Consider the following 23,355-nt stretch of genomic DNA (forward strand, 5'->3'; position numbering starts at 1 on the left):
TGTCTCTCTTACACACAAACAGACTTACAGCCAGTCGACAATGAAGGCGCAGATACATGGATACATTTGATTTATGGTGGTGTGCCCCTTTTCGGCTGCTTTCTGCGCTTTCTGCGCTTTCTGCGAATATGCTTCCAAGTGTCGTTTGCCTTTTGTCTCTCCTGCTCTTTTACTCATTTCTCTGCTTTCTTTGTGTGAGAACTTTCTCCCGAGCATCCAAAAATATGCAAGCAGCTTAAGAAATGTTCTAGGTCTGAGAATATATTAATAACTGGTCTGGAATCGATTTGTGGTTCTGTTGTTGTTAATAAATGAACACTCATAATTAGCAGATTACTTGGGGTGCCTCCCCAGCCGAATCTATCCATCCATCCATCTATCTATGTATCTGTCAGACGCGAGTAATTTCCGCACGAGTCCACAAATCAAAAGTAATAATTGCAATTTTTATGGCACATTCTCGCACTCGTATGTGGCGCTGGCAGAGGGGTTGCCCTTTGTCTTTAAGCCTGGTTAATCAACCTGGCCGCAGTCTTCTTTTGCTGCTTCCCCTGCTGCTGCTCTCCCACTGCTGACTGCATTTCCCATTACTTTTGCTCATTTCGTATCCGTCGAATGTGTAATGAACTTGTGGGCTTGTGGAGAACGTCGTGGAGCAGAGTGTGATATCGAAATTTCCCAAAGGATTCGACGCCATATTTTTCGCCAGAGCCACGAAAAAGATTCCTTCCTCAGTTGCGTGTCTCTACCTCGCCCTCAACCCTCTGCTCTGCCCTGCCCCGCCCAGCCACTGTGTACGTGTAAAATTCAGTGGGAAAAAAGGAGGAAAACCCCGAAAAGGAAATCTTGCAACTAGAAAAGTTGTACATCTTGGCCCGGGCCTCGTATAATCAAGCGTAAAAATGCGATATTAATCAACTTCAGCAGCCACGTTCTCAAGTTAACAACGCACAAGGAATTGAATTAAAACTTTTTCCCCCATTTTCACCCCTTTTTCCAGATTCGTCAGATTCGTCCCCCTTCGCGGGCAGAGCAGAGTGCTCCACGCCGAGCGTTCCGACTGGTCTGGGTTATTCAATTATGTATTTGCGCTTGTCCTGCAGTAAAAATTACAATCCGCAGGACAAGTCAACAGAATTATGAACACGCCTGGGCAGTAAAAAGTAAATAAAAGCCACGGCTCCAGCTCCAAAAAAAATACGAAGAAAGGAAATAGTGACTATAGCCGATGCATTAGACACCCTTACAGAGTGTTAGTCATACATTTTTGTTAAATAACTTTGAGACTCCAAGAAAAAAGTTAAAAGTTAAAGCAAGGTCTAAACATATAGACTTTTATTTATTAATACTTCCTTCTCTTGCACTTCAAAACCTTTTCCGAAATTAATATACCCCTTTGCAGTTGGTATAACAATATTATCCAAACTTTTCTCGGCGACAGAAGTTGATTTTTTTGTGGTCCCTTGTACTGGTTTTTTTTTTGTTTTGCTGCTTGAATTTCTTTTCTGCGGTAATTGCAACGTCTCTCGCTGTCCTGGGGGAAATGTGAAACAATAAATGAAAATAAATGAATTTTTGTTAGCCCAATGGCCACAGAGACCCCTTCCACATCTTGCCCAACCTCAGCCAATCGCCGGCGGGCAAATAAAAGTAAAAAATTTCATTAATTTCCAGCCCATGTCCAGGACATGGCTGGGGCCCAAAACTTAGCGGTTTCCATGTCCTTGATAACATAACTTTATTTGGCTGAAACGCTTTCCGCCATTTCGATTGAGATGTCAGGCATTTCCAATGGCATTTCATGCCATGGCCAGCCGCTCCAGGGATCCCCGGCTCCAGGAGCAATAGCAGTCGAAAGCCATTTGATCAAAAATTAATGTGTAGTTTGGAACATTCTGTGACATTATACGCGTGTCAGACGGTTTAAAGGGTTACAAATTGGGCAGCCAACGACCAGGCCAGTGCTGAGGGGAGGATGATGATGCTGCTGGATGGAAGAAAGTGCCAAGAAAATTGTGTGCACAGTGGTACACAGACAATTTTACACGAAATATCAAATGGGTAAGCATTGAATTGGGTACCCCAAGACAATATGATAGATAGTCTTTGCCCAACCTTATGGAGACTGTATTTTAACTGTTTCTTATTCCGATTCCGTTATTCACCACTCGATTCCACTGTGCATTAGACGGCATAGGCATCGCCCGTTCTTAGGGCCATAAAAAGAGCTGCCCTCATGTCCTCGAGACTTTGTTACTGACAGTCGCAGCCGCAGCCACCAGCCACAGTGGCAGGGGCAGAAACTTTGCGACAGGGCCGCCAAAAAAAAAGAGACAGAAACAAAAAAGGTGACCCCGTAGCCTGCCTGAAGAGCTCAAGGAGGCACAGGACTGTGCCGGACGAGAACGACGCTGCTTAAATATTAATGCCCTGAGAGTCTGTGGGGCAGGCCATGAATAAATTTTTGGCTATGAATTTTCAATAGCTCTTGCTCTCTCTCTCCTCCCATGCCATCCCCCGACTGAAAAGTGTTTTGTAATTTGTTGCAGAACTTTAAGAGTGTCAACCATTTGGTGGAGCGAGAGCTGGTCGCTCCTGCTTTAGGTGTCAGGTGAGTCACCGCAGAAACCGCAACCAGCATCGGGTGTAGTCGCAATTGAATTCATTTCGATTCGACTCTCACTTCCACTTCCGTTTGCATGACCCCGATCCGATCCGATGCCACCCAGGCCACTCCCAGGCGCGTGGGAACAGTTTACGAGCAGTCGATGGGCGGTCACGGCTACGTGCGTATGGCGCCAATTGCCAAATGACCGCAAAAGTTCGACGGTGGCCAGAGATGGCCCCCAATAACTGACATGCGAACGGTCCTCTGTCCCAGGGTTTGAGGACTTAATCAAAAGCAAAACTCCAACCGGAAGTGCTGGGACGCCCCGGCACCACAATTCCCATACCCCATACCCCATTTCCCTGCCCGTCCCCCTTGATCGGACTGACATTGCCCACTGATTTTATTTGGCCATACGGAAGGACTTTATGATGGTTTTATTTGATTTTTATGCCTGCCGCTATTTCCATTCCATTTCTGTAATTGAATTGTCATTGTCCTGGGGCGAAGCGCCACCGCCGCTGGTTGGTTGTGGTCCTGGTTGGCTGGTTGGCTGGTCAGCCCGGCGGTTGTCCTTCCATCCGTCCACCCGTTCGTTCCACACATGTCCGAGGATGTCAAAAATGGTTTTGCGCTTGATTGGCGTTCGGCACTGGCCAAACACCCAAAGGTATACAAAGTGACGGACACGGGATGTGGGAGCCTGAGTCCGGGACACAGGACATCGCACGTTCTGGACTAAAAAGGGTTGCGGTCACAAAAGTTTCGCCCCAAGGCCATGGAAATGAAAGTTAGAAGTGTCCATTCATTGGCAAATTGGCGCAATTGATGTGGGGGAACGGCACTGACATGGGTGGGGTGAGTTGGGAGGGAACGGGGTCCTTGGGTGATGTGCTAAATTGTCGCAACATGAAAGTGAGCAAATAAAAGTGACACGGGAAATGGCAAGCGGAAAAAGCAATTTCAGGTTTACGCTGGAGCTGGGGGGAAAGTGATTTCCAATTTCTAGCAAGGTTTTGGATAAAGTTTCCTCCTATAAATGTATCTACAAACATGTGTGTACCTGGATGGAAAACATCGGTATTTAAAATGGAATCGGTATAGAAAGATACAATACAAATTAAATAGAGATGGAGAAAACCTCAAAGACACTTCTAAGATAGATTAAAAAAAAATATTCTTTATTAATAATTTGATGTATTCACAGACAGACATTTCGATGGGTAGATACGCAGCAGCGTCGAATCTAGTCATAGACTTAATGATAGATAAAACGTGACAGTTGTATTTACTCAATGCGCACTAAGAATGGATAAACAAAGAACAATTTATGTATGAATTAACTCTGAGTTAAAGATAGAAATTAATAAATTCGCAGATGGTAGCTACGTAGAGCGTAAACGATAAGAAATATCAATCCAAACATGTAAATCGATAGATAAAAATGTTAGTCATATGTACATATGTATGTAAATATTTTGTGTACGAATATGAATTTAATTATACTATAAGATACGATTTTTAATGACTGAGTTTAGACAGATTCTTCACACAGATTGGAGATTAGTCTCATATTGTAAAATGTAAATCAAGTAAGTGTTAAAATATTGATATCCCTATATATCTGCATTTTCTCTGTAGATCCCAAATAACTAAAATATTTTCCTATAAAAAAGACACCTCCCCATGGACATTCTTACTTCCTCTTTCCTTATACATACATATGTCCATGTGTACATACATACATATATCATTTCCTATTGCTATCATCCTCCCCTGCTGAGATCATCCTCATCCACCTGTTCAAATATGCGAATTCTCTTCGCTTTTTGCACACTTTTTGATGCCCATTTGGAGGACAATTTGAGCAGTTTTCATATTTAAAATTCCCAAAATGGTGCTACGTGAGATAATAATCGTTACCTTTAATGGGATGGCAGGACCTGGCCCCTGCTACCGCATATACAGATATTTCACATGCAAGATACTTTCAGCACTGAGCAATTTTCGCTGCATAAAAGTACACCCACCCACACACCCGGAATCCACACCCCGAAAGCGAGGAGATAAATTTTAAAGAAAAGGGTTTTCCCTTTCGTTGAGTTGGCAAGAAAAGTTGGCAACAACCCCATGCTCCGAACAGCGTAAAACTTCCGCCGGAAGTGCCATTAGCTGGGGAAGGGGATGTGGCGATAGGGTAACGGCGGAATACAATCCTCGCAAATCGGCAATTGGCAAACATAATGGCATAATCGAATGATAATTTAATAAGGCCCAAACGGTGACGTCAACATTTGAATTGTGGCCATTTAATTGAATCCTCGCCTCCGCCGCCATGCTCCATTTCCTGCCCCGACGATGGTCCATGAGTAAGATGTTGCACGGATGAAGTCGAAGGTGAAGGTGGGGCATGTGTTATTCATACCGATGTGTGTGCATAATCAGAATGAATGTTCATCCAGGGAATTGCAGAGTTCCAAGTGAACTCCAACAGAGAGCAAGAGGTGGACCAGGACATGGCTTTCACTGACAACCAACCCAAACACTCAGCAAAGTCTGCTGCTGCTGTTGCTGGTCCTTCTCCACCCCATTCTGTACAACAGCTACAACTCTGTCCAGCTCGATTCAATTTGCATGCACTCATGAATAATTCCCCCAAATGCTAGATGCTGGGTGCGGGTTGCGGCCCAAGAAACCAAATAATTCTAATGGACTTTGGCTAAAATATTTATGCAGCAACAGCATCTACATATCAGACCAATGCATGCTAGAAGAATAAATATGAAAAGGGGGAGGGCGGAGAAGGTCTTGCAGTACATGCGGAATAAATGAGCTGCAATAAAAACCACATCAAATTTGCTTCAGGGGTTCAGGGAAATTAACTCTCATAAATCCCTGGACACTCTATAATAGAAATAAATAAACCAAGCTAGAACAAAGATCTGTACGTATGTAGTTTTTACACCCCTCAGATAGAAAGAAACAGTAAAATAAACTCACCTTTTCATCCATAATTCTCAGTCCAATGATTCCATGCTCTCTTTCTGTGCTTTTCCTAATTGCTCTCTAATTGCTCTTTGCTGGAAGTTTGCTTGTTTCTCTGCACTTATTCTTCCCTCGCGCCTTTTTACACTTTTTTCACGCACTTACACACACGCACACACATTGAGAGGCCTCACGTAATCGAACAGAAAACAAAAGTGAGACATTTCATGCTCCCAGGGCTTCTCCCATTTTTCACGAGAAAAAAAAAAGAAAATAAATCCATCAAATTAATACACTTGTTGCACTGCACTTTCACATATTTCTGTAGATTTGATCTGCCATCTGCCTTTTCTAAGGAATTTTGACGCGTGGTTTGCCAACGAACTTGATCACACTTTCTTTTGCGGGTAAACATCAATTTCGGGATATATTTAGTGTTAAATCGCTTTTTCACTTCACTGCACCGTATTTGGCCACTTTTTTCCCTGGAATTGTAGGCCATTTGACGGATTTTCACGGCTTGAAACACGGAGCTGACTTGGAAACGCATGCTTGGACCGAATGAGAAAATAAATAGGCAGAGAGCGGCTCAGTGCTCGCTCATTCCAATAATTCCATGCTCTCCTTCTGCTCCTCTTCCTAATAGCTCTCTATTTTGCTGGAAGTTTGCATGTTGCTCTGCACCTATTCTTCCTTCCTTTTTACACTTTTTCACGCACTTACACTCACGAACACACCTTGAGAAGCATCACGTGATCAAACGGAAAAAAAATTGAGACTTCTCATGCCCACATGGAGACATGGTGCACTGCTAATTTTGCACATGAAGAAATGGGTAAATTCATACAACTTTATTTGCTTAACACACTTATTTCACTGCACTTGCACATATTTCTGTAGATTTGATCTGCCATCTGCCTTTTCTCTGCATCACTCACTTTCTTTGGCACTTTAGCAACAATATGGGATATATTTCATGTTAGTTCACTTCACTGCACAGACCCTGGACACTTTCTTCCGTATGATTTTTGGCCATTTCTTGGATTTTCACGTACTAAAACACGGAGCTGACTTGCAAACGCACAATTAGACCGGGTGAAAAAAAGTATCTGCGTAGAACGGCTTCTCAATGCAAATCTTCCATGCTCTCCTTCTATTCCTCTTCCTAATTGCTCTCACATTCTTGTTGGATATGTGCAACTGTTTTGCAACTGTTTCTCTCTTTTTCTCTCTCTCTAACGTAGAAGGGTGATCGAACTGATACTTGTTGGTGTGAGTGTGACGGGTGGTGGAATTTAAGACGGCTCTCTCATTCGATGCGCTCTTTTTGCTCTTCTTCCTCATTGCTTTCTTATTGAAATTTGACAGTTGTATTTTTTCTCGCAATGGAATTTTGCGACGGTGCTCCGTGGTGCTCTTCTTCTTCTTCTTCTGGATATTTCTGACTGATAGCTACATTTAGGTACGTTCATTTTAACCTTACAACAATCAATACCAAAATTCCAGAGAAAGGGGCAAGTGTTTTGTGTTATCTGCAGAGAATATTTTAATTTATGCGCCAATCTTCCTCATGCTTCCAATGTCTTTACATTAAGAACTAAATAACCAGCAGATATGTACATACATACATTTGTAGATACATTTCTACAAGTACATATAAATGTATGTACATATGTACATACTACATAAATATATGCAAATATTTACAAAATATGATTCATGGCCGAAATGAAGGGAACGCCAGAAGGAGGCTGGGAAGAGAGGTTGGGCCTGCCACGCATTGTCAAATGTGGCTGTTTCCTTAATGTCTTGGCAAACACGAGTATCCAAATGTGCTTGTGGCTAGCCGCACAGCCACAATCCGGACCCTCAAAATTGGCTAACTCTGACCTGAGACGACCCCCAAACCAGACCGAACCGAACCGAACGCAGAGGAACTGAAGCGAAGTGAGATGCTCGACTTGCTGTCCTGTCCTGCGTATTAAAAATAATATGCAAAGTGCGGGGACCTGTTGAGATTTTCACAATTCCCCGAACAAATAACATATTCACATATTGTTGGGGCCCCTGCTCCCCAATGACTGGCTGGCTGGCTGGCTGGCTGGCTGGCTGTCTATCTGTCTGTCCTGGCCCTGGGTCTGAGTCTGCCCGTGCTGTGCGGTGTGTCCTGGCTGGTCCTGCCTCCTTTTGTTTTTGTGGTTTTTTTCCCCTGTTTGTGTTTTTTTTTGTGGCGGGTGGGAGGCAGGGTCTGCTTATGATTTATCATCGCCGACGCCAAAGTTATTTCTTCAAGATTAAAACGAGGAGCGATGCTTTTAACTGACACTCTCCGCAAAGGACTCCTTCCCTGTCCTCTCTCTCTCTGTACTCCTCGTTCATTTACCTAATGTGACAACTTTAATTTGGTTCCAGCGCAGAGAAATTCCGCTAAGTGGCTTTCATATTTAAGATGAGATGTGGCAAGGATGTGGGCTTGGGAGATACTCACATGAGCAAACACCACTCGAATGCTCGAAGTAAAGTTTTCCGCGCTGCAAAATTGTAGTTTTAGCCAATTCAAACAGAAACTTTGCCAGCACAGGCGCCCGCCTCTAATCCCCATCGGACATGGACTGGGCGGAAAGTTTTTGGGATGCCAAAGTTCACTTTTGCTGGCCTCAAAACTAAATAAATTAGCCCAAAGGCATTCTCCTGCAAAGACCAAGAACTCCACACCGAACTCCATGAGACCACCAGCCGAGCGCACACATTATTAATAATATTTATGATTGAGTGACTGGGCCGAGTGGGTGCAGTGAGGTGTGGGGTGTGGCGGAGGGGTGCACATATCAAGACAGATGTCTGGGTCGAGCATCAAGTGTAAATTAAAGATTATATGTACTCGGTCTACGCGCTGGTCAGATCTGAATATTTGATGATAATTGGCAAGTTCAGGCCAAGAACGGAGTCGAAGATGTAGGAATGGCTATTTCCGGTAATTTAGTTTCTCAGGTAACAGACAATCAATCGATTATGTTGAGGAGTAGATTGTTCCATGAGAGGAAATGCTGCATTTAATCTGACAATTGTAGATTTCAACTGATTAAAGACTTCTAATATGTGGCCCAGTCACTGGTAATAGTGTTCTATAATCACTGGATAGAAATACAATTAGAATTATATTCAAAGAAACCTTTGTGACACTTCTAGACTATCAGAATTCAATTTATTTAAAATTTAAACTAAAAGAACGATTCCAGCAGCATTTCAGTACATTTTTCACACAATGCTGGAACCGTATCTATCTATCGTATATCTAAGTCAGAATCTAACAGTTTCCAAATTGAAAAGCCACCTCCCACCCCGCAGGCCCTGTCAGTGCTCTGGCGCTTTGTTCATCTTTATATGCATGTTCGCACATCCATTAATCCGTTCCTTAAACAGAACAGCAACAGAAGCAGCGTGAAGGGAGGATGGCGGATGAACTGAACCCGAATGCAGTCACTGGGGACTGAAGGAATTTATGGTATAAAAAATGGATTTGCGATGTTTTCGCTGTGCAAATTAAATTTATTGCCGCGGATACTTATCCATGCCCATTGTTCGGTGTTCCGCACGTGGAGTGTATCTACATACCTCCTGCCACATGTGTGTGTGTCTGGGTGGGGGAGTTGAGCAGTACGCCCACAAATTTATTCGCGGCTCCTCACGGCTCTTTCCCCATTTAACAGATGGAAATGGAAAATTATGAAGCGACGTGCCCGGAACTGCAAACATTTTACTTCGGTTCCTGTGCCAGTGCCTGTTCCTGAGCCCGTGCCCACATAATAAATGTACCTGCCTAAGTGCCAAAAAAATAAAACAAGTTGGCGAGTGCCTCGACAATGGAGTACCTGGTGCTCTGAGAAAGTTTTGCGAGATATACATTTAAACGTGAAAGACTTTCCATTCAGTCTGTATGGCAGTAAATATGGCAATATTTTGGTTTTATTTCTGGCTTATTAATTAATCTATGGAAAGGACTTGCAAATTGTATAAACTGTAAAAGTACTAAGAGCTTGAACGCTTTAAAAAGTATGAAATAAATATAGAAATAAAAAATAAGTTGCCTCTTGCTTTGAAAGTCTCGAAGATCCCAGGAGCTTGTCTACCAGGACTTCCAGAATTTCTTTATATTGTATGAGTTTCAAGCTCCATTTAACATACCCTGGTGTTCTGGCAGTACAGGGTACTCCTACGCGCAGGAAAAAATTGAAAATTAAAAAAAATAAATAGAAGCAGACAGTTGCAGGTTCTGTTTTGAGGCGCGGCGGCCGTCACCCTGTTGCACTTGCCTGACAATGAGACAACCAACGTGCCACCACCACCAACCATCCCCTCTCCACCCACTCAACAGTGGTACCCCTGCCCCTTTAGCAGACTAAACGGAATAAGCGTTAATGCTTCGTTTGAATGAATTTTTGATTGCGTTGTTTACGATTGAATTTACTTCCTGCCAGGGAATAATTTTTTTTGCTCTCTGGTTTTTTTTTTGCATGCTTTGTTTTTTTTTTACCGCGGTGGGGGAATGAGCATAAATTTGCGTGGCTTCAGCTCCGGCGGAATTTCTCCTACTCTGTTTTTGGCAAAAATCCGTGCTAAATTTTTTATGTACGCAATGTTTTGGAGGATGACTTTTGCTTAGCGCCAAAGGAGGGGGAGACCAGAACTCACGGAGATCTGCGATAATGCAAATGGCATTGAAAAGAATGGGATAAGAGGAAGCCAAAAGGGAAGGGAATCTGCTTAAACACATTTCACATTCAATAAGCATTTGGCAGCACCCCCAGATATGTGATTAAATAAGCGATTATTTCTGATATGAATAAATAATCAAAGTGCCTGCCCTTCCCTTCCCTTTCTTTAAAGCTCACATTTCCAGCGGAATGCCAAGCAGGAGAGTTGATGACGGCAAATCATCGAAGTAATCTCGTTATCGGACTCCTTCTCGGTTCAATTTTTTCACAGCCTATCGATGTTACTTGTAACGGGAAACCAATTAATCTCTATCAATGCCTTGACTCAGGCCCCGGACTCAAGCCCAAGGATCAAGTGACAAGACATTGACTGGCTTAGCAGACACACCCGTAATGGACACAGGCGCAAAGTGTTCGGGAGAAGGGTCCGAAGTCGAAGTCGAAGGGGAACTGACATCTACGACTCCCTGGAGTGCAATCGGAAATGGACGCCAATGAAACAAATGCAAGCACGTAAAAAAGCCAAAGACCACGGCAACAGCCCAGCAAAAGGTTGCCCATTCCTCTTACTCTGGCACTCTGCCTTGCTCTGTGGAACTTCCAATTGTGCAACGTGTGGTAAGAGTAATGAGAACAGAGAGCACAGAGCACAGCGCACAGAGAAATGGCAACCGAAAAGGGAAAACGATTTTCCGGTTCAATCAGTTTTGATTTAAATTGCAATTATTAACTTCAGTTTGCCAAATCATTAGGACTGAGGACGGAGCAGCAAACCATCTATAAGTGGACGAGGCTGCTGTCTGGATCTCATTAGCCACAGAGCGGGTCGAAGGTCTGAAAGTATGCTGCCAGACCAAAGGCAAACACGGGGGCTAACAGTTCTTAGTCCATTACAGTTATCTAAAGACTTTGATTGGGTTTCTTATCTGTAAACTTTTCAACAGAATCAACAATAAATTTTAGAACTTAATTGAGATATCTGTCAAAAGAAAAGATAGTGTCAGTATCTATGGATAGGTACAGCTACAATCTGAAGTTTATTCAACGACTGATTCAGATATCCAAAAAGGATTTTTATCTACCTTTAAAAGTATCTCTCACTCTATCTTACTCCGTTTGGTAGCTTCAAACTCAGCTAATCTCTGCAAGCTACCGAAATTGTAGACAACATTTATCCAGAGACATTGTCATGCAGTGGCCAAGTGATCCCAAACTCCCTAATCAGCGACAGCTTTAGCTGTCAGTTGGGGTGTTGGCGAGCAATTAAACATGTGCCCATAAATCTTTTCCCTTTTTGTGTATTTGACTACGAGCACACCACACAAACAAACACTGGACAGACAGACACACACGTTTGGGTGCGGGATGTAGGAAGAACTAATCTTACGACTATGTACATACATTTGTTATGTGCTATTATTATTACGAGTTTACTTAAAGCTGGAGGTTGGAGACACCTAAACTCGCCACAAATCCATGCGCAAATATTTCCCCCAATTCGCACAGCGATAAGTCCATATCAGGCGTCGACGGACTGCACCGAATCATAAAGATGAATGACGTGCCCGAGCTAAATGGCTTTTGTTTTGGTCTCCAACTCTGTGTGCGTCTCGACATGATCGGCACTCGATTTGTTGAGTGGCTTCTTTTCCTCCTCATCCTCCAGCCTCGCCTCAAAGGTCTGCAGCTCCTTGAGTCCAGCATCGGGCAGCGCGTGGCAGCCACTGTTCCAAGGCTGCAGCGTGGACTCCGAGAAGAGGACGTACAGAATGCCGCTGCCAGTCAGCATAGCAGAACTGAGCAGAAACACCTTCTTCCAGGCTTCAATGTTTTGCTGCGGCGAAAAAGCGGAATTAAAAATCAAATTCAAATCTTTAGGCGGACACTTACATTGCCTTGAGTCAGATGACCCACAATCAGTGGTGAAATGAAGCCTGGCATGCCGCCAATCATGCCACTCACACCCAGGACAATGCCCGCATAGTTGGGTGAGAGATCAACCATGGACGCCAATGGTCCGGAGGACACTGCACCATGGAACATGGTGGCCAGGGTAACCAGCAGAATCGCAGCCGTCGCATTGTAGCCAAAGTAGGCCAATGCCAGCACCACCAGACCCTTGACACCACAACCTGCAGGAGAAGAAGAAGTTTCTTGAGTATAAATTCAGGAATATTTGTGCAGCACACCCACAGATAAAGGTCGCCAGCTTGCGGACATTGGTGCGACTCAGGCGATCCGTGCGCAGCAGATAGTCGGCCAGAATGGAGAAGCCGTAGGCGAAGAGCATTCGCATCAGATGCGGCAGGCCGGACAGGAAGCCCGTCTATAAAAAGAAGTTACTCTCTTTCTCTCTCACTCTCTGTGTCATTTACTCACCGCTCGTATGTTCCAGTGATGGATCAACCTGAAGTACGTCGGGGCATGCGTCATCAGGGTGAACAGACCCCAAATGCCGCCCCACTGGGCCACCACATTCAGCCAGACGGGCCGCGATGTGGCAATGGCCAACCAGGGCGTCGGACCCGGACTGCTGTTCTGCACGGAGGCGCCCAGTGACTTTTCGATGTAGCGACGCTCCGTGTCAGCGATGCGGGGATGCTGGGCGGGTGTGTCGTAGACGAGGAACTGCCAGGCAATGAACCAAACGGTGCCGACCACGCCGCAGATGTAGTAGACCCACTCCCAGCTGGTCCAGTCGATGATGTACCCAAAGATGGGATAGAACAGCGCCACACCCACCGAGCTGCCCAGATAGGCGCTGACGAACTTGCTCCGCTCATTGGGCGGTATCCATTTGGCGGTCAGAACATGCATCGATGGCCAGGCCAAGCCCTATAAAAGGGGGTTACGGTTAGCACTCCAGATCCGGAAACTCTCTTCCCCACTTACAGTAATCCAGCCCTGGAAGACGCGCAGACAAATGAGTCCCGTGTAGCTCCAGTAGGAGACAATCGGTATGAGGAAGCAGCAGAAGACACCGATGCCATTGGACCAGCCGAAAATCAGTTTGGTGCCGTATTTGGTGGCCAGAATGCCGCCGGGTATCTGCAGCGTCCAGTGTGCCCAGAAGAAGGAGCCCAACAGAGCGCCTTGCTGCTTCTCGTTCCAGTGGAAGCCCTCGCGATCGTAGCCGATCTGTGCAAAGAGATTGCATTACTCATACGCCCCGCAGTCTCGGCACAAGCTGCATCCATTAACCACTTAACATGTGATTCACATACTCACATTAGCCCAATCAAGAAACCAACGCTCCAGCGTGAACCTCTCGCTGACAGCCGGAAGAGAGGCAAAGTCCGATGCATTGGAGGCAGCCAGCAGCAGATGATCGAGGGAGTGATTGAGGGGCACTGGCGCCTCACCTTTGCCGGCAATCATGTCCACAATGGTGATGTTCAGATTGATGCGTATCATGTAGTTCACAATGAAGCCCATGAACGTCATGTACCACAGCACAGTGCGGGCCTCGACTGTAAGAGCAGAGCAGAGAGCGCGAATGAGCTGCATGGAACATGAAATGCGAAGCCGCAACATGGCTTGGCTTGTGGTTTGCATCGGTGGCAGATCTTGAGCCAGATCTGAACGCCCTTCCACCACCAAACAGTACCTTCAGCCATGGCGGGTGTGTTGCTTCGTTTACTTAATCAGCGGATCTTGCACTTGAGGATCTTGCACGATTTCCTCATGCCCGAAAGTCGACAGGATCTGAACGGAGAGGTGTGAGATCGCAGCGACAACGAACCGATGCGGCCGAATGCCAGACTAGAATGCTCAGCAGAAACCCCCCGCATTTGGGTTCGAGTGTCTGCCACACACCCACACAGGCCGCACATCGCTGATAACCGCTCGCCGCTCATCGTTCGGTTTATGCTGCTGCTCTGCTCGTGGATCTCGCTCATCTCGCATGCGATTGGGGGCCAGATAAAGCTCTCATTTCGAGCAGATCAGTCAGCTTTATGGCATGGCGTGCTCGTGCAGTGACTACAGACAGGCGTACTCCCAGTCATTCCAGGTGACAGTTTAATGGATCAGCCAGCAGAAGGATTAATGACCCAGCCGCAAAGTCCAGCGCAGAGATACAGTGGCCATTCCTTATACGATCTAAACATACATACAAGTTGTATTTGAGTTATTGCATTTTGTGTATACATCGAGATAAATTCACGTGCCACGCGGCTCGGTCTTCTATATTGCCACTGGAACATTTACATGAGGATCTGATCATATCATGGCTCTACATTCCGACAATGTAGATCGTGCTTAGGCATAGGCTAGCATGCGGGGATTAGACGAATACGAGTGGAGTAGGAGCTGGTTCGTGGCAGCTGGGACTGGGACTGGGACTAACAGTGGGGCTGCGTGTCGGCCGTCGTGGGTGACACCGTCGTGGGGCGTGGTGCCACACAAGTGGCTTCCCACAGACGGCTCAACACTCATCCGACATTTTCGTAGGACATGGCCGGGCGCTCGGCGCTCATTGCAGCTGTGCTGGCGGCCGAACCAAAGATCGTTGGCGGGTGATGCTGCTGTTGCTGCGACTGCTGCTGCTGCTGCTGGTGGGGATGTTGCTGCTGCTGCTGTTGTTGCTGCTGCTGCTGCTGGTGGGGATTGTGGGCATGGTGCTGCTGCGTGGGCGGCTGCTGCTCATTGCGCAGCTGCGCCAGCGGAAACATAATGTTGTGGGCCATCTGCGGGTGGTGCAGGTGCTGCTCGTTGGGCGGTGGCGGCGGCGGCTGCTGGTGGGCCGCATGCTGCTGCTGATGCGCCTCCACATGCTTGCGCTGCTCGCTCTGCTGCTGTTGCTGCTGGTGCGCCTTCTCGACGACGCTCTCCTCGTACTTCTTCTGCAGCTGAAAGAGCGGCAGCTGCTGGGGCACGTGCAGGGACACGGCCGAGGCGGCAGAGACTCGCTCCACCTGCGACTGGGGCGAGGATTCCCGCTCGCCCTTGTCGTACTTCTTCTGCAGCTGGTACATGCTGTGCGAAAGGTGCGCGGTCACGGAGCTGCCGCTGCTGCTGCTGGTGCTCTGCTTCGAAGACGTGGAGGTGGAGGAGGCCGACGATTTCTCCGCCTTGACAGGGGACTTCTTCTGGTACTTCTTCAGGATCTGCATTAGTTCGGACTTGACGTCAAGGCGTATCTCCTCGGGCACTCGCTTGATCTCCTCGTAGAGCGAGAGCAGGAAGAGCTTGTCCGGATCGCGTTGCTTGCGCTTCTTGCTCTTCTTGGGGAACGCATCCTGCATGAACTGTAGCAGCTTCTCCTCGAACGGCGTCTCTCGGGGCAGAGGCGTACTGCCCGCCTGACGCCGCAGCAGATGTGGATGCAGACTGCCATGGAAGGCCGGATGTTGGGGCAATCCCGGGTGCGCCTGCGACCCGCTACCGTGCTCCCCTCCAGCTCCATTGTGCGACTGCAGCTGTGCCACACCCTGGCCCTGATACGAGCCTCCGTTAGATGAGCCCGGCGCATCGCTCGTCTCCCCATCGTTGGTGTGATGATCCTGCGACTGCTGCACCGCATGCGACTGGGGATCCTTCTGGTGCTGCATGTGCTGCTGGTGGTGGCCCACGGCCGCCGTCAGAATGGCGTCACAGAGATGCTCGGGCGCATAGTCGAACCCGGACATGAAGTTCTCAGGCTTAAGCTCTCCGTTCATTTCCTCGTAAAAGTACTCCGTGCCCACAATGTCGATGATGTCGTTGTCCTCCTGGTTAAGCTCAATCCCAGGCGGTGGCGAGCCCCCGGACAGCTGACAGCGCTTCAGCTCCGCCAGTTTTTTCCGCGTGGTCAGCCGCATGTCCCGCCAGCACTGCAAAGGAAGAATCGAAGCAGATTATTGGAACTGCAGCCTGGAAATGCCGATCCAACTCACCTTCTTCCATTGTATGATGGTCTTTTTGGGGCCGATGGTGTTCAGCGCCGCTTGGATCTTCTCCCAGTACCACTCCTTCTCCTTCTTGCCCTCCATGTACTTGGTCTCCCGCAGCAGCGTGATGAGCATTTTCTTCTGCGGCTTCGTCACACGATCCTAGAATCAAAACAGATCAAATGGAAATATTAATTCCTCTCTAATGGAATCGAATCTACACAATTGCTGCTGCCACTGACATCGCTCGATTGTTGTCTATGCTCTCTGTGTGTGGGTCTGTAAATGGCAAATGCCAGCGGTGTCTGTATGTACATTTTTTTTTGTTCGACTGCAATGCGATTTGTATGGAAATCAAGGATTTTCTGCGGCATATTTACCATTGTGAGCCTGTGGAGGAATCTGCGTTTGTTCGAAATCTTGAAGTTTTGTTTTTGCAACGGCCGTTCTTTAGTTCTTACACAAATTTGTGTGTAATTTTAGTCAATTTTTCAGCTCTCCCAAAAACATTGTTGTGTGGTGTTGTGCTGCTCTTCGAGTTGCTGCTTCCTCTTCTTTCACGCACATCTGTGCATGCGTTTGTGTGTGTGTGTCAGTGTGTGTGCGTTTGACGGTCTCACCAAACGTTCCGTCCCGCTTTTGCACGTGCACCGCATAAGTCAGTCAGTCGCTTCGTCTCTGTCGGTCAGTCAGTTTGACGTTTGCTGCCAATACAACCCTGTGCGAAAAGTCCGTTACGATATTTGAATGTCACTTTTGAATGGGAAGTTGCTGCTTTTCCTTGTTTATTATATTAATTTTACAACTAATATTTTTTTATTTATGTGCAAAACGTATGTGGTATGTACATGAATTAATAAATAATCAATTAATCGCGTGGCATGCAGCGGAGATATAATAATTCCCAAACATGAGAGATGAGAATTCAAATGCTCAACGTGTGTTGCCGACGGCCGATCTGCTGACCTGGCGCGAGATGGTGGAGACACCCTCCTCGAAAAGCGTGCGGAACAGCACATTGGCATGATTGAAGAGGCCATCCTTGAGGGAGACAATCAGGAACTGAGAGTTGGTGAAGTGCCTCTTCAGCATGCTGCCAATGTTCTGGGTGTGCGACATATCCAGGGCGGCGTCCACCTCGTCCAATATATAGAGGGGCGCTGGCGAGAATTTGAGCATGGCCAGCACAAGGGATAACGCCACCAGAGACTTTTGGCCACCGGACAGCTCGCCGAGACTCTCCTTCCAGGTGCCATTGAAGCCGACCTTGATCTCGAGGCCTGTCAGGCAGCCGTTGGTCAGGACGGGATTGAGACGAGCCTCGGCGCCGGGCAGGAGGCTGCTGAAAATGCCACTGAAATTATCGTTCACCTCGGTGGCAGCGCGGTTCAGCTGACTCTGCTCCTCTTCGTCCATTTTCACAATGATTTTCTTGATCTTCTCCTTGTCCATGGCCACGATATTGCGGCGACGCTGTGTCTCGTCGTAGTTCTCCTGCTCTCGCTTCAGAATCGCGATGGCATTCATGTTCAGGGTACGCTCCATTTTGTCCGTCTTCTCCTTAATCTTTGCCAGCTTTCTGCCAGCCTCCACTGGGTCCGCCTTGCTGTAGTCGTAGCGGGTGTTCTTCACGCCAAAGGCCCCCTTGTCCTCTGGTATCCAGGGATACTTTACCTCTAGGTCCTCAATGCGCCTCTTGGCATCCTTGGTCTGGGAGCCCGCTTTGTTCTTGTCATTCTCCTTCTTCTTCACCTCCAGCTCGAGCTCCTGGTTCTGTTTCTCCATCTTATCCCGCTTCACCATCAAATTGCGCATCTCCTTGTTCTGGGCATGCAGCTTATCCTTTTGCGCTTTGATGTCCTGCTCGAGGGCCGCCACCTCGGACTCCGCACTGGAGCTCTTCGCCTGCAGAGCGGCCAGATCGGCGATGAACTTTTCGAGATTCTCGACCATCGCCTGGTGCTCCTGCTTGGAGGTTTCTATGGTCTTTTGCAGCTCCGTGATCTCCAGCTGCAGCGTCTCGAACTCCTGCTCCCGCTTCTTCCAATTGGCACGCGACTTTTCCGCCCTCTGCTTGGTCTCCTTCACCTCGCTGGTGGCAGACTTGAGCTCACGCTCGCGATAGCCCTTGGCATCGGCTAACTTTGCTTCGATATCCTTGATCTTGGCCTGCGAACTCTTCTGCTTCTCGCGTGAATCAGCATTCTGCTGCTCGAGGGTCTGAACCTTCTCCTTCATCTCCTCGATCTCGGCCTGGTTCTGCTGGAATGTGGTCTGGGCCAGACGGTTCTTGCAATTTGTAAGCTCGTGCTGCCGCATATCAAGGTTTTCCTTTATCTTGTTGTACGAATGGGCCACATTCTCAATGGAACTGTAAAGGAAATGAGGATTAGAGGCTGGCTGGATTGTTGATGCTTTGTCTAGACATACGCCATTTCCTGTTGCACACGCTGCACATCGATGTCGATTTGCTTGTATTCGTTTTCCAGTTCTCGTATGGAGTACAATTCCTCCAGGACATTTGCTCCCTTGGGCGCAGCACCGCCCGACACAGTGCCATGTGGATCCACCAGATCGCCTTCCAATGTCACCGAACGGCAATTAATGCGCTTATCGTAGCTGATCTGCCAATCAAATGATAATATAAGCTTGAAGGACATCTCTGATGATATTATATCCATCAACCCACCTGCTTGGCCACTTCCAAATCCTTGCAGATGAGAATGCTGCCAAAGCAAAACTTCATAACTGGCTCGTAGTAGCGCTCGTACTCCACAAGCGACAAGGCCCACTGCACATTCTCTGCTCCCACCTTGTTCTGGGCATACTCCACCACGTTCCTGCTCAGCGCATGTTGCGAAATCTTGTTGATGGGCATCAGTGTGACGCGTCGCTGCAAATTGCCACGCTGCAGAATCATCTTGCTGGTCACATCATCGTCCGTCACAAAGCTGTACAACTGTGGGGGGTAAAGTTATAGTAACAAAAGAACAAAAGCGGAACAGGAATCACTTACATTGCCGCCTGCTGCGGTCACCAGGGCCATGGAGTTGGCCATGTCTGACACCTTAAACAGCTTGCCCACCATGCCACGCACTTTGCGGCGATCAAAGTTGGGCTCTGGGTCCTGGTACTGCAGATCGTAGCGCGATGCATTGCGCTGATCCAGCTCGCGCTTGAGGTCTCGCTTGCGGGTTAGCAGCTGGTTTCTGTGCTCGCGCAGCTGCTCAAACTGCCCGCTCTCATAGTTGAGTCCCTGCAGCTGTCGCTCCAGGCTCTGTATCTCCACCAGCAGCTGGTCGTGCTGTGCCTTGTCCTTAACATAGGCAGCATCGTTGGTCTGCGTTTCGCCCTGTTTTTGTTTCAGCAAACCTCGTGTGTGCCGCAGCTCCATCTCTGAGGTTTTGATGGTGGTCTGCGCCTCGCTCAGCTGCTCCTTGGCCACTGAAAAGCAAAGCACAAACGATTAGCATTGATCGTTGCGAGTCGTCCCACAAAAAGAGACTCTCACCTATGAGCTGCTCCTGCAACGTGCTTGCCTGGCCATCCTCATTGGTGGACAGGCCCTGTGAGACAGCTTCGAGCTTACGCTGAGCAGCCTCATAGGCCTTGGCATCGGTGGAGTCTGCCTCTTTCAGCGCTTCAAATTCGCCCTGCACCTTCGACATGGCGGCCTCCTTTTGCTTGAGAGCACGCTCGTCGTCGGCAATGTTCTTTGCGGCCGTCTTTATCTTCCGCTGGTCTTGTTCAATGGTGCCCTGGGCCGCCTTCAAACTGCCCGAGGCTGTGGCCTCCTGCGCACGTTTGGCGCTCAGCTGAGCCTCCAGCTCCTTTAACGAACCTCCCATCTCGGCCTCGATCTTCTCCTGCATTTCCTTGACGGAGCTTTCAATGTTCTCCATTTCCTGCAGGTTCTGGTCACGCGTCGACAGGCAAGTGGCTATGCGAGCGTCTATCTTGTGTTCACTTGCCTCCAGTGTCTTGAGGGTCTCGCACTGCTTTAGGTATTGCGCAGAGATGAAGATGCGCGTCTGATAGTCCAGTTCGCGCGTGAGTTTCTGGTACTCATCGTGGGCAGCGCGTTCCTCTTGCAGCTTGACCAGCTTTGGATAGACCTCCTCCTCCAGCAAAGCCTTGGTCTCGCGCACCTTGGTTTCCTTCTTTTCGATTAGATTCTTGGTGGCATCGCGTTTCGACTTGTACAGGCTGGTGCCTGCGGCCTCCTCCACCATGGACAGCACCTGCGCACACACAGACAGTGAAATAGCTGGCAGAATAGAGCGACGGAGATGCCTGTACTCACCTCCTTGGGCTTCATGTTGAGCACTTGCTGGATCTTGCCCTGCATGATCAGGAAGTTGGGATTGTTCACATTCAACTGGATGGAGCAGAAGAAATCCTGCACCTTCTTGTTCTGCACCAGCTTGCCGTTGATGTGGAACTTGTTCTTGCCTCCAACAGCGACCTGGCGGGTCACCGATATCTCGCGGCACTTCTCGTACCCCTGCGGACACTGGTGGGCATTTGTGTTGTCAAAAACAATCGTCACCGTTGCCTTCGTTATGCCCGCCTGTCCGTTCTTGTACACCAGATCTTGCAGCGCAGAGGCGCGCACCTTTTAAGCGGCATTCGGAGCATTAATTATTGTTATGGATTGTGTGCACCTGGAGGAACTTACATTCTGCAGATTACTGATGCCCAGCACAAAGCAAATGCTGTCCAAAATGTTGGATTTGCCGGAGCCGTTTAGACCGGTGATGGCCGTGAACTCTGGATCGAAGCCTTCAATTTCCGTGCGCCGCCCGTAGGATTTGAATCCGTCGAGCACCAGCTTTTTTACGTACATTTTGCTGCACTCTCCTTAAAATTCAATTCTGTTTTCGTTCTTGCGTCAAAATATAAGTTTTTACCGCAATTTCTTCCAAATTGCGATGCTGACGCCCAGGGTTGCTTTATCATTGGGATCTATCGATTCATCGTTACCAAAAACCGCCATATCGATGTCTTGACTAGCGATGGGTTAAACCAATTATTCGAAAGTAAATCTAACGACCATTTTAAATGAATTGAAAAATTCTCTATTTATAACTATTAAGGACAAATTATAGCTTAGCTCTCACATTACGCTGGGGGCTGTATCGCTGATACATGCTGCGCCAGAAATCCATGCGTTCTGCATCCGGATTCTTGTGCATTTTACACTCTCGATCAATGAGCAGGCAGTCCAGCTGCATGGGTTGGCCAGTCTGGGGTCTTTGGACTGGTGTCCAACTATCGGATGGCTTGCCGTGCCGCGCGAAATTTGCCCACATCTGGGCAATCTTCTCCGAGACGAGCGCATCGTCTTTTTCCATCGGAGTCTCGTCCCCTGCCATCTGGAACAAATAGCAAATATCATCAGCATGAGCCACTCCCCGCAGATCCTCATTCTGGAAGATTTTCTTGTAAATATTGCGTCCGCCAACGTAGTCCAGTCGATAAAAGTACAATGGCGACTGCGTTTGAGAGTTGACATGAATCTCCGCGGCTCTCTGCATATCCATGCTGAAGTGATAATCACTGAACAGATCCACCATACTGTTAAGATGCTGCATGGTCAATGTCTGGCCGTTGAAGTAGAATTTTCGTATGTCGGCCGCCGCTTGCTGAGCCTCGGGGGCCTGTGGATCCGGCACCAGATCACGCGGCACCGTTCGTGCCAAATCCTCTTCGTAGTCCTCAAGTTTCAGCTTGGCCCTCGAAATCATGGCCAGTCCTTCCGCCGAGTTGTAGCCCATGATCATGGGCATTTTGCCCACATGATCCTTCGTGTGCATCAGATCCAGAATATTCTGATCGATGAAACTGTCTGGACTGCTGGCAGCCTCGAGCACGGGCTTGAAGGCGAACGGCAGGTGGCGGCGCCGCTCATCCGCTGTCAGAACCTTCATCGTGTTGGCCAAAATGCCAACGGGTTTCACCTTCTCAGACTGCAGAAAGGCCAGCAGGGCCTTTGTGTTGCCGCCGAAATCGCCGCCGCCCAGGAGTTCGGCCAGACGACGGGTCTTGTAGGCTGCATCCTGTTGAAACACCCATTCCATGTTGCCCGTTCCGCTCTGCATGATGGCCTTGTGGAAGAGCTTGTTGGCGTGCCGCGCATACGTGTGCAGGTGCACGGACGCCGCGCCAGCACTTTCGCCGAAGAGCGTCACATTGCTGGGATCACCATTGAAGCTGGCAATATTCTCCTGCAGCCACTGCAGAGCCATGCGCTGATCCTTCAGTCCCATGTTGCCGTATATGCCCTCCTCGGGCAAACTCAGGAATCCCAGGGCACCCAGGCGATAGTTCAATGTGACCACAATGACTTCTTGTTCCATGAGCTTGGCTGGAAAGTGACTGCAAAGATTTGGATTCAGACTTTAGGCGACATTTTGGTCCACTCCACTCACAAGTCGCTGTTGCCGTTGCCAACTAAGTAGCCGCCGCCGTGAATCCACACCATGACGGGCAGGGGCGACGCTGAACGTTTGCCCTTGGGCGCATACACATTGAGGAAGAGACAGTTCTCGGAGCCGGCCACTTCGGCGATGAAGGGATCGCGTTGATGCGACACATCCCTCTCCCTGCTGCAGTCCAGCTCATGCTGCTCGAAGCGCTCCTGCGGCACGGGGCTCTAAGGGTGCCAAGTAAAATAAATAATCTCTCTCTGGCAGTTTTTCTGCTGTGCTTACGCGAAATCTGAGACTGCCAACAGGTGGCTCCGCATAAGGTACGCCCAGGAAACTGTTGTACTCCAGGCCACTGGGCAGCCGCTGTTGCTGGCCCACAACAATGCCCTGCTTCACGGGAATTTTCACCTGCGGTAAGTAAATTTCCATTAATTAAGAGAGATTTATTGCACAGATGTTGCGGAATTTACCTTCATGCTGCTGTAGAGTCTAACGAGTATGGACTGGCCGGCAGTTCGTAGCATTTTGCTGTCCCAAATTATGCTAGTCTGCCCCGTGTAGACAGACCGTCCGACTATCTAATCGCAATGCAATTATTCGGCAATAACAAATCCAAAACCTGATTCCAACGCTGACGGACTTTGCACCGAAACTCTGGCCGAAACAGCTGACGCGGTGAATTAACCCGTCACAGTGCCAGGGGGTAGAAGTTCGCACGCAACGAAAGCAAACCATAAACTAATTTT

At 48.2% G+C, this 23,355-nt stretch overlaps 4 protein-coding genes across 5 annotated transcripts; all 4 read right to left on the minus strand.

The window, feature by feature from the left end:
• Positions 1-1,610: 1,610 nt before the first annotated feature.
• On the minus strand, positions 1,611-16,753 carry LOC117889722 (mediator of RNA polymerase II transcription subunit 15). 2 transcript variants are annotated; one of them, XR_004648547.1, is made up of 4 exons: positions 16,559-16,753; positions 16,185-16,340; positions 14,653-16,121; positions 1,611-1,621 (listed from the first exon to the last, which is right to left on the minus strand). XR_004648547.1 is itself a non-coding variant. In XM_034794142.1 (3 exons), exons 1-3 carry the CDS (start codon positions 16,559-16,561, stop codon positions 14,742-14,744), a joined length of 1,539 nt encoding a protein of 512 aa, XP_034650033.1. In that variant the 5' UTR covers positions 16,562-16,753; the 3' UTR covers positions 14,411-14,741. The 2 variants fall into 2 exon arrangements, 1 of the variants encoding a protein (XP_034650033.1); XM_034794142.1 differs by lacking the exon at positions 1,611-1,621 and having other exon boundaries at positions 14,411-16,121.
• Positions 11,330-14,100, minus strand: LOC117889721 (sialin). The gene is made up of 7 exons (XM_034794141.1): positions 13,916-14,100; positions 13,537-13,778; positions 13,201-13,446; positions 12,688-13,143; positions 12,502-12,634; positions 12,199-12,440; positions 11,330-12,142 (listed from the first exon to the last, which is right to left on the minus strand). The coding sequence occupies exons 1-7, from the start codon at positions 13,923-13,925 to the stop codon at positions 11,879-11,881; spliced, it is 1,593 nt and encodes a 530-aa protein (XP_034650032.1). The 5' UTR covers positions 13,926-14,100; the 3' UTR covers positions 11,330-11,878.
• Positions 16,754-16,953: 200 nt separating the features above from the next.
• On the minus strand, positions 16,954-21,133 carry LOC117889720 (structural maintenance of chromosomes protein 2). Its single transcript, XM_034794140.1, has 7 exons — positions 20,857-21,133; positions 20,482-20,793; positions 19,690-20,419; positions 19,195-19,622; positions 18,868-19,137; positions 18,609-18,802; positions 16,954-18,549 (listed from the first exon to the last, which is right to left on the minus strand). The coding sequence occupies exons 1-7, from the start codon at positions 21,022-21,024 to the stop codon at positions 17,112-17,114; spliced, it is 3,540 nt and encodes a 1,179-aa protein (XP_034650031.1). The 5' UTR covers positions 21,025-21,133; the 3' UTR covers positions 16,954-17,111.
• A 115-nt stretch (positions 21,134-21,248) lies between these two features.
• LOC117891233 (esterase B1) lies at positions 21,249-23,276 on the minus strand. The gene is made up of 4 exons (XM_034796578.1): positions 23,080-23,276; positions 22,892-23,017; positions 22,610-22,833; positions 21,249-22,556 (listed from the first exon to the last, which is right to left on the minus strand). The coding sequence occupies exons 1-4, from the start codon at positions 23,131-23,133 to the stop codon at positions 21,281-21,283; spliced, it is 1,680 nt and encodes a 559-aa protein (XP_034652469.1). The 5' UTR covers positions 23,134-23,276; the 3' UTR covers positions 21,249-21,280.
• Positions 23,277-23,355: the final 79 nt, after the last annotated feature.

Source organism: Drosophila subobscura, chromosome E (genome assembly GCF_008121235.1).
Source record: "Drosophila subobscura isolate 14011-0131.10 chromosome E, UCBerk_Dsub_1.0, whole genome shotgun sequence".
In the NCBI taxonomy this organism is placed as follows: Eukaryota; Metazoa; Arthropoda; class Insecta; order Diptera; family Drosophilidae; genus Drosophila; species Drosophila subobscura.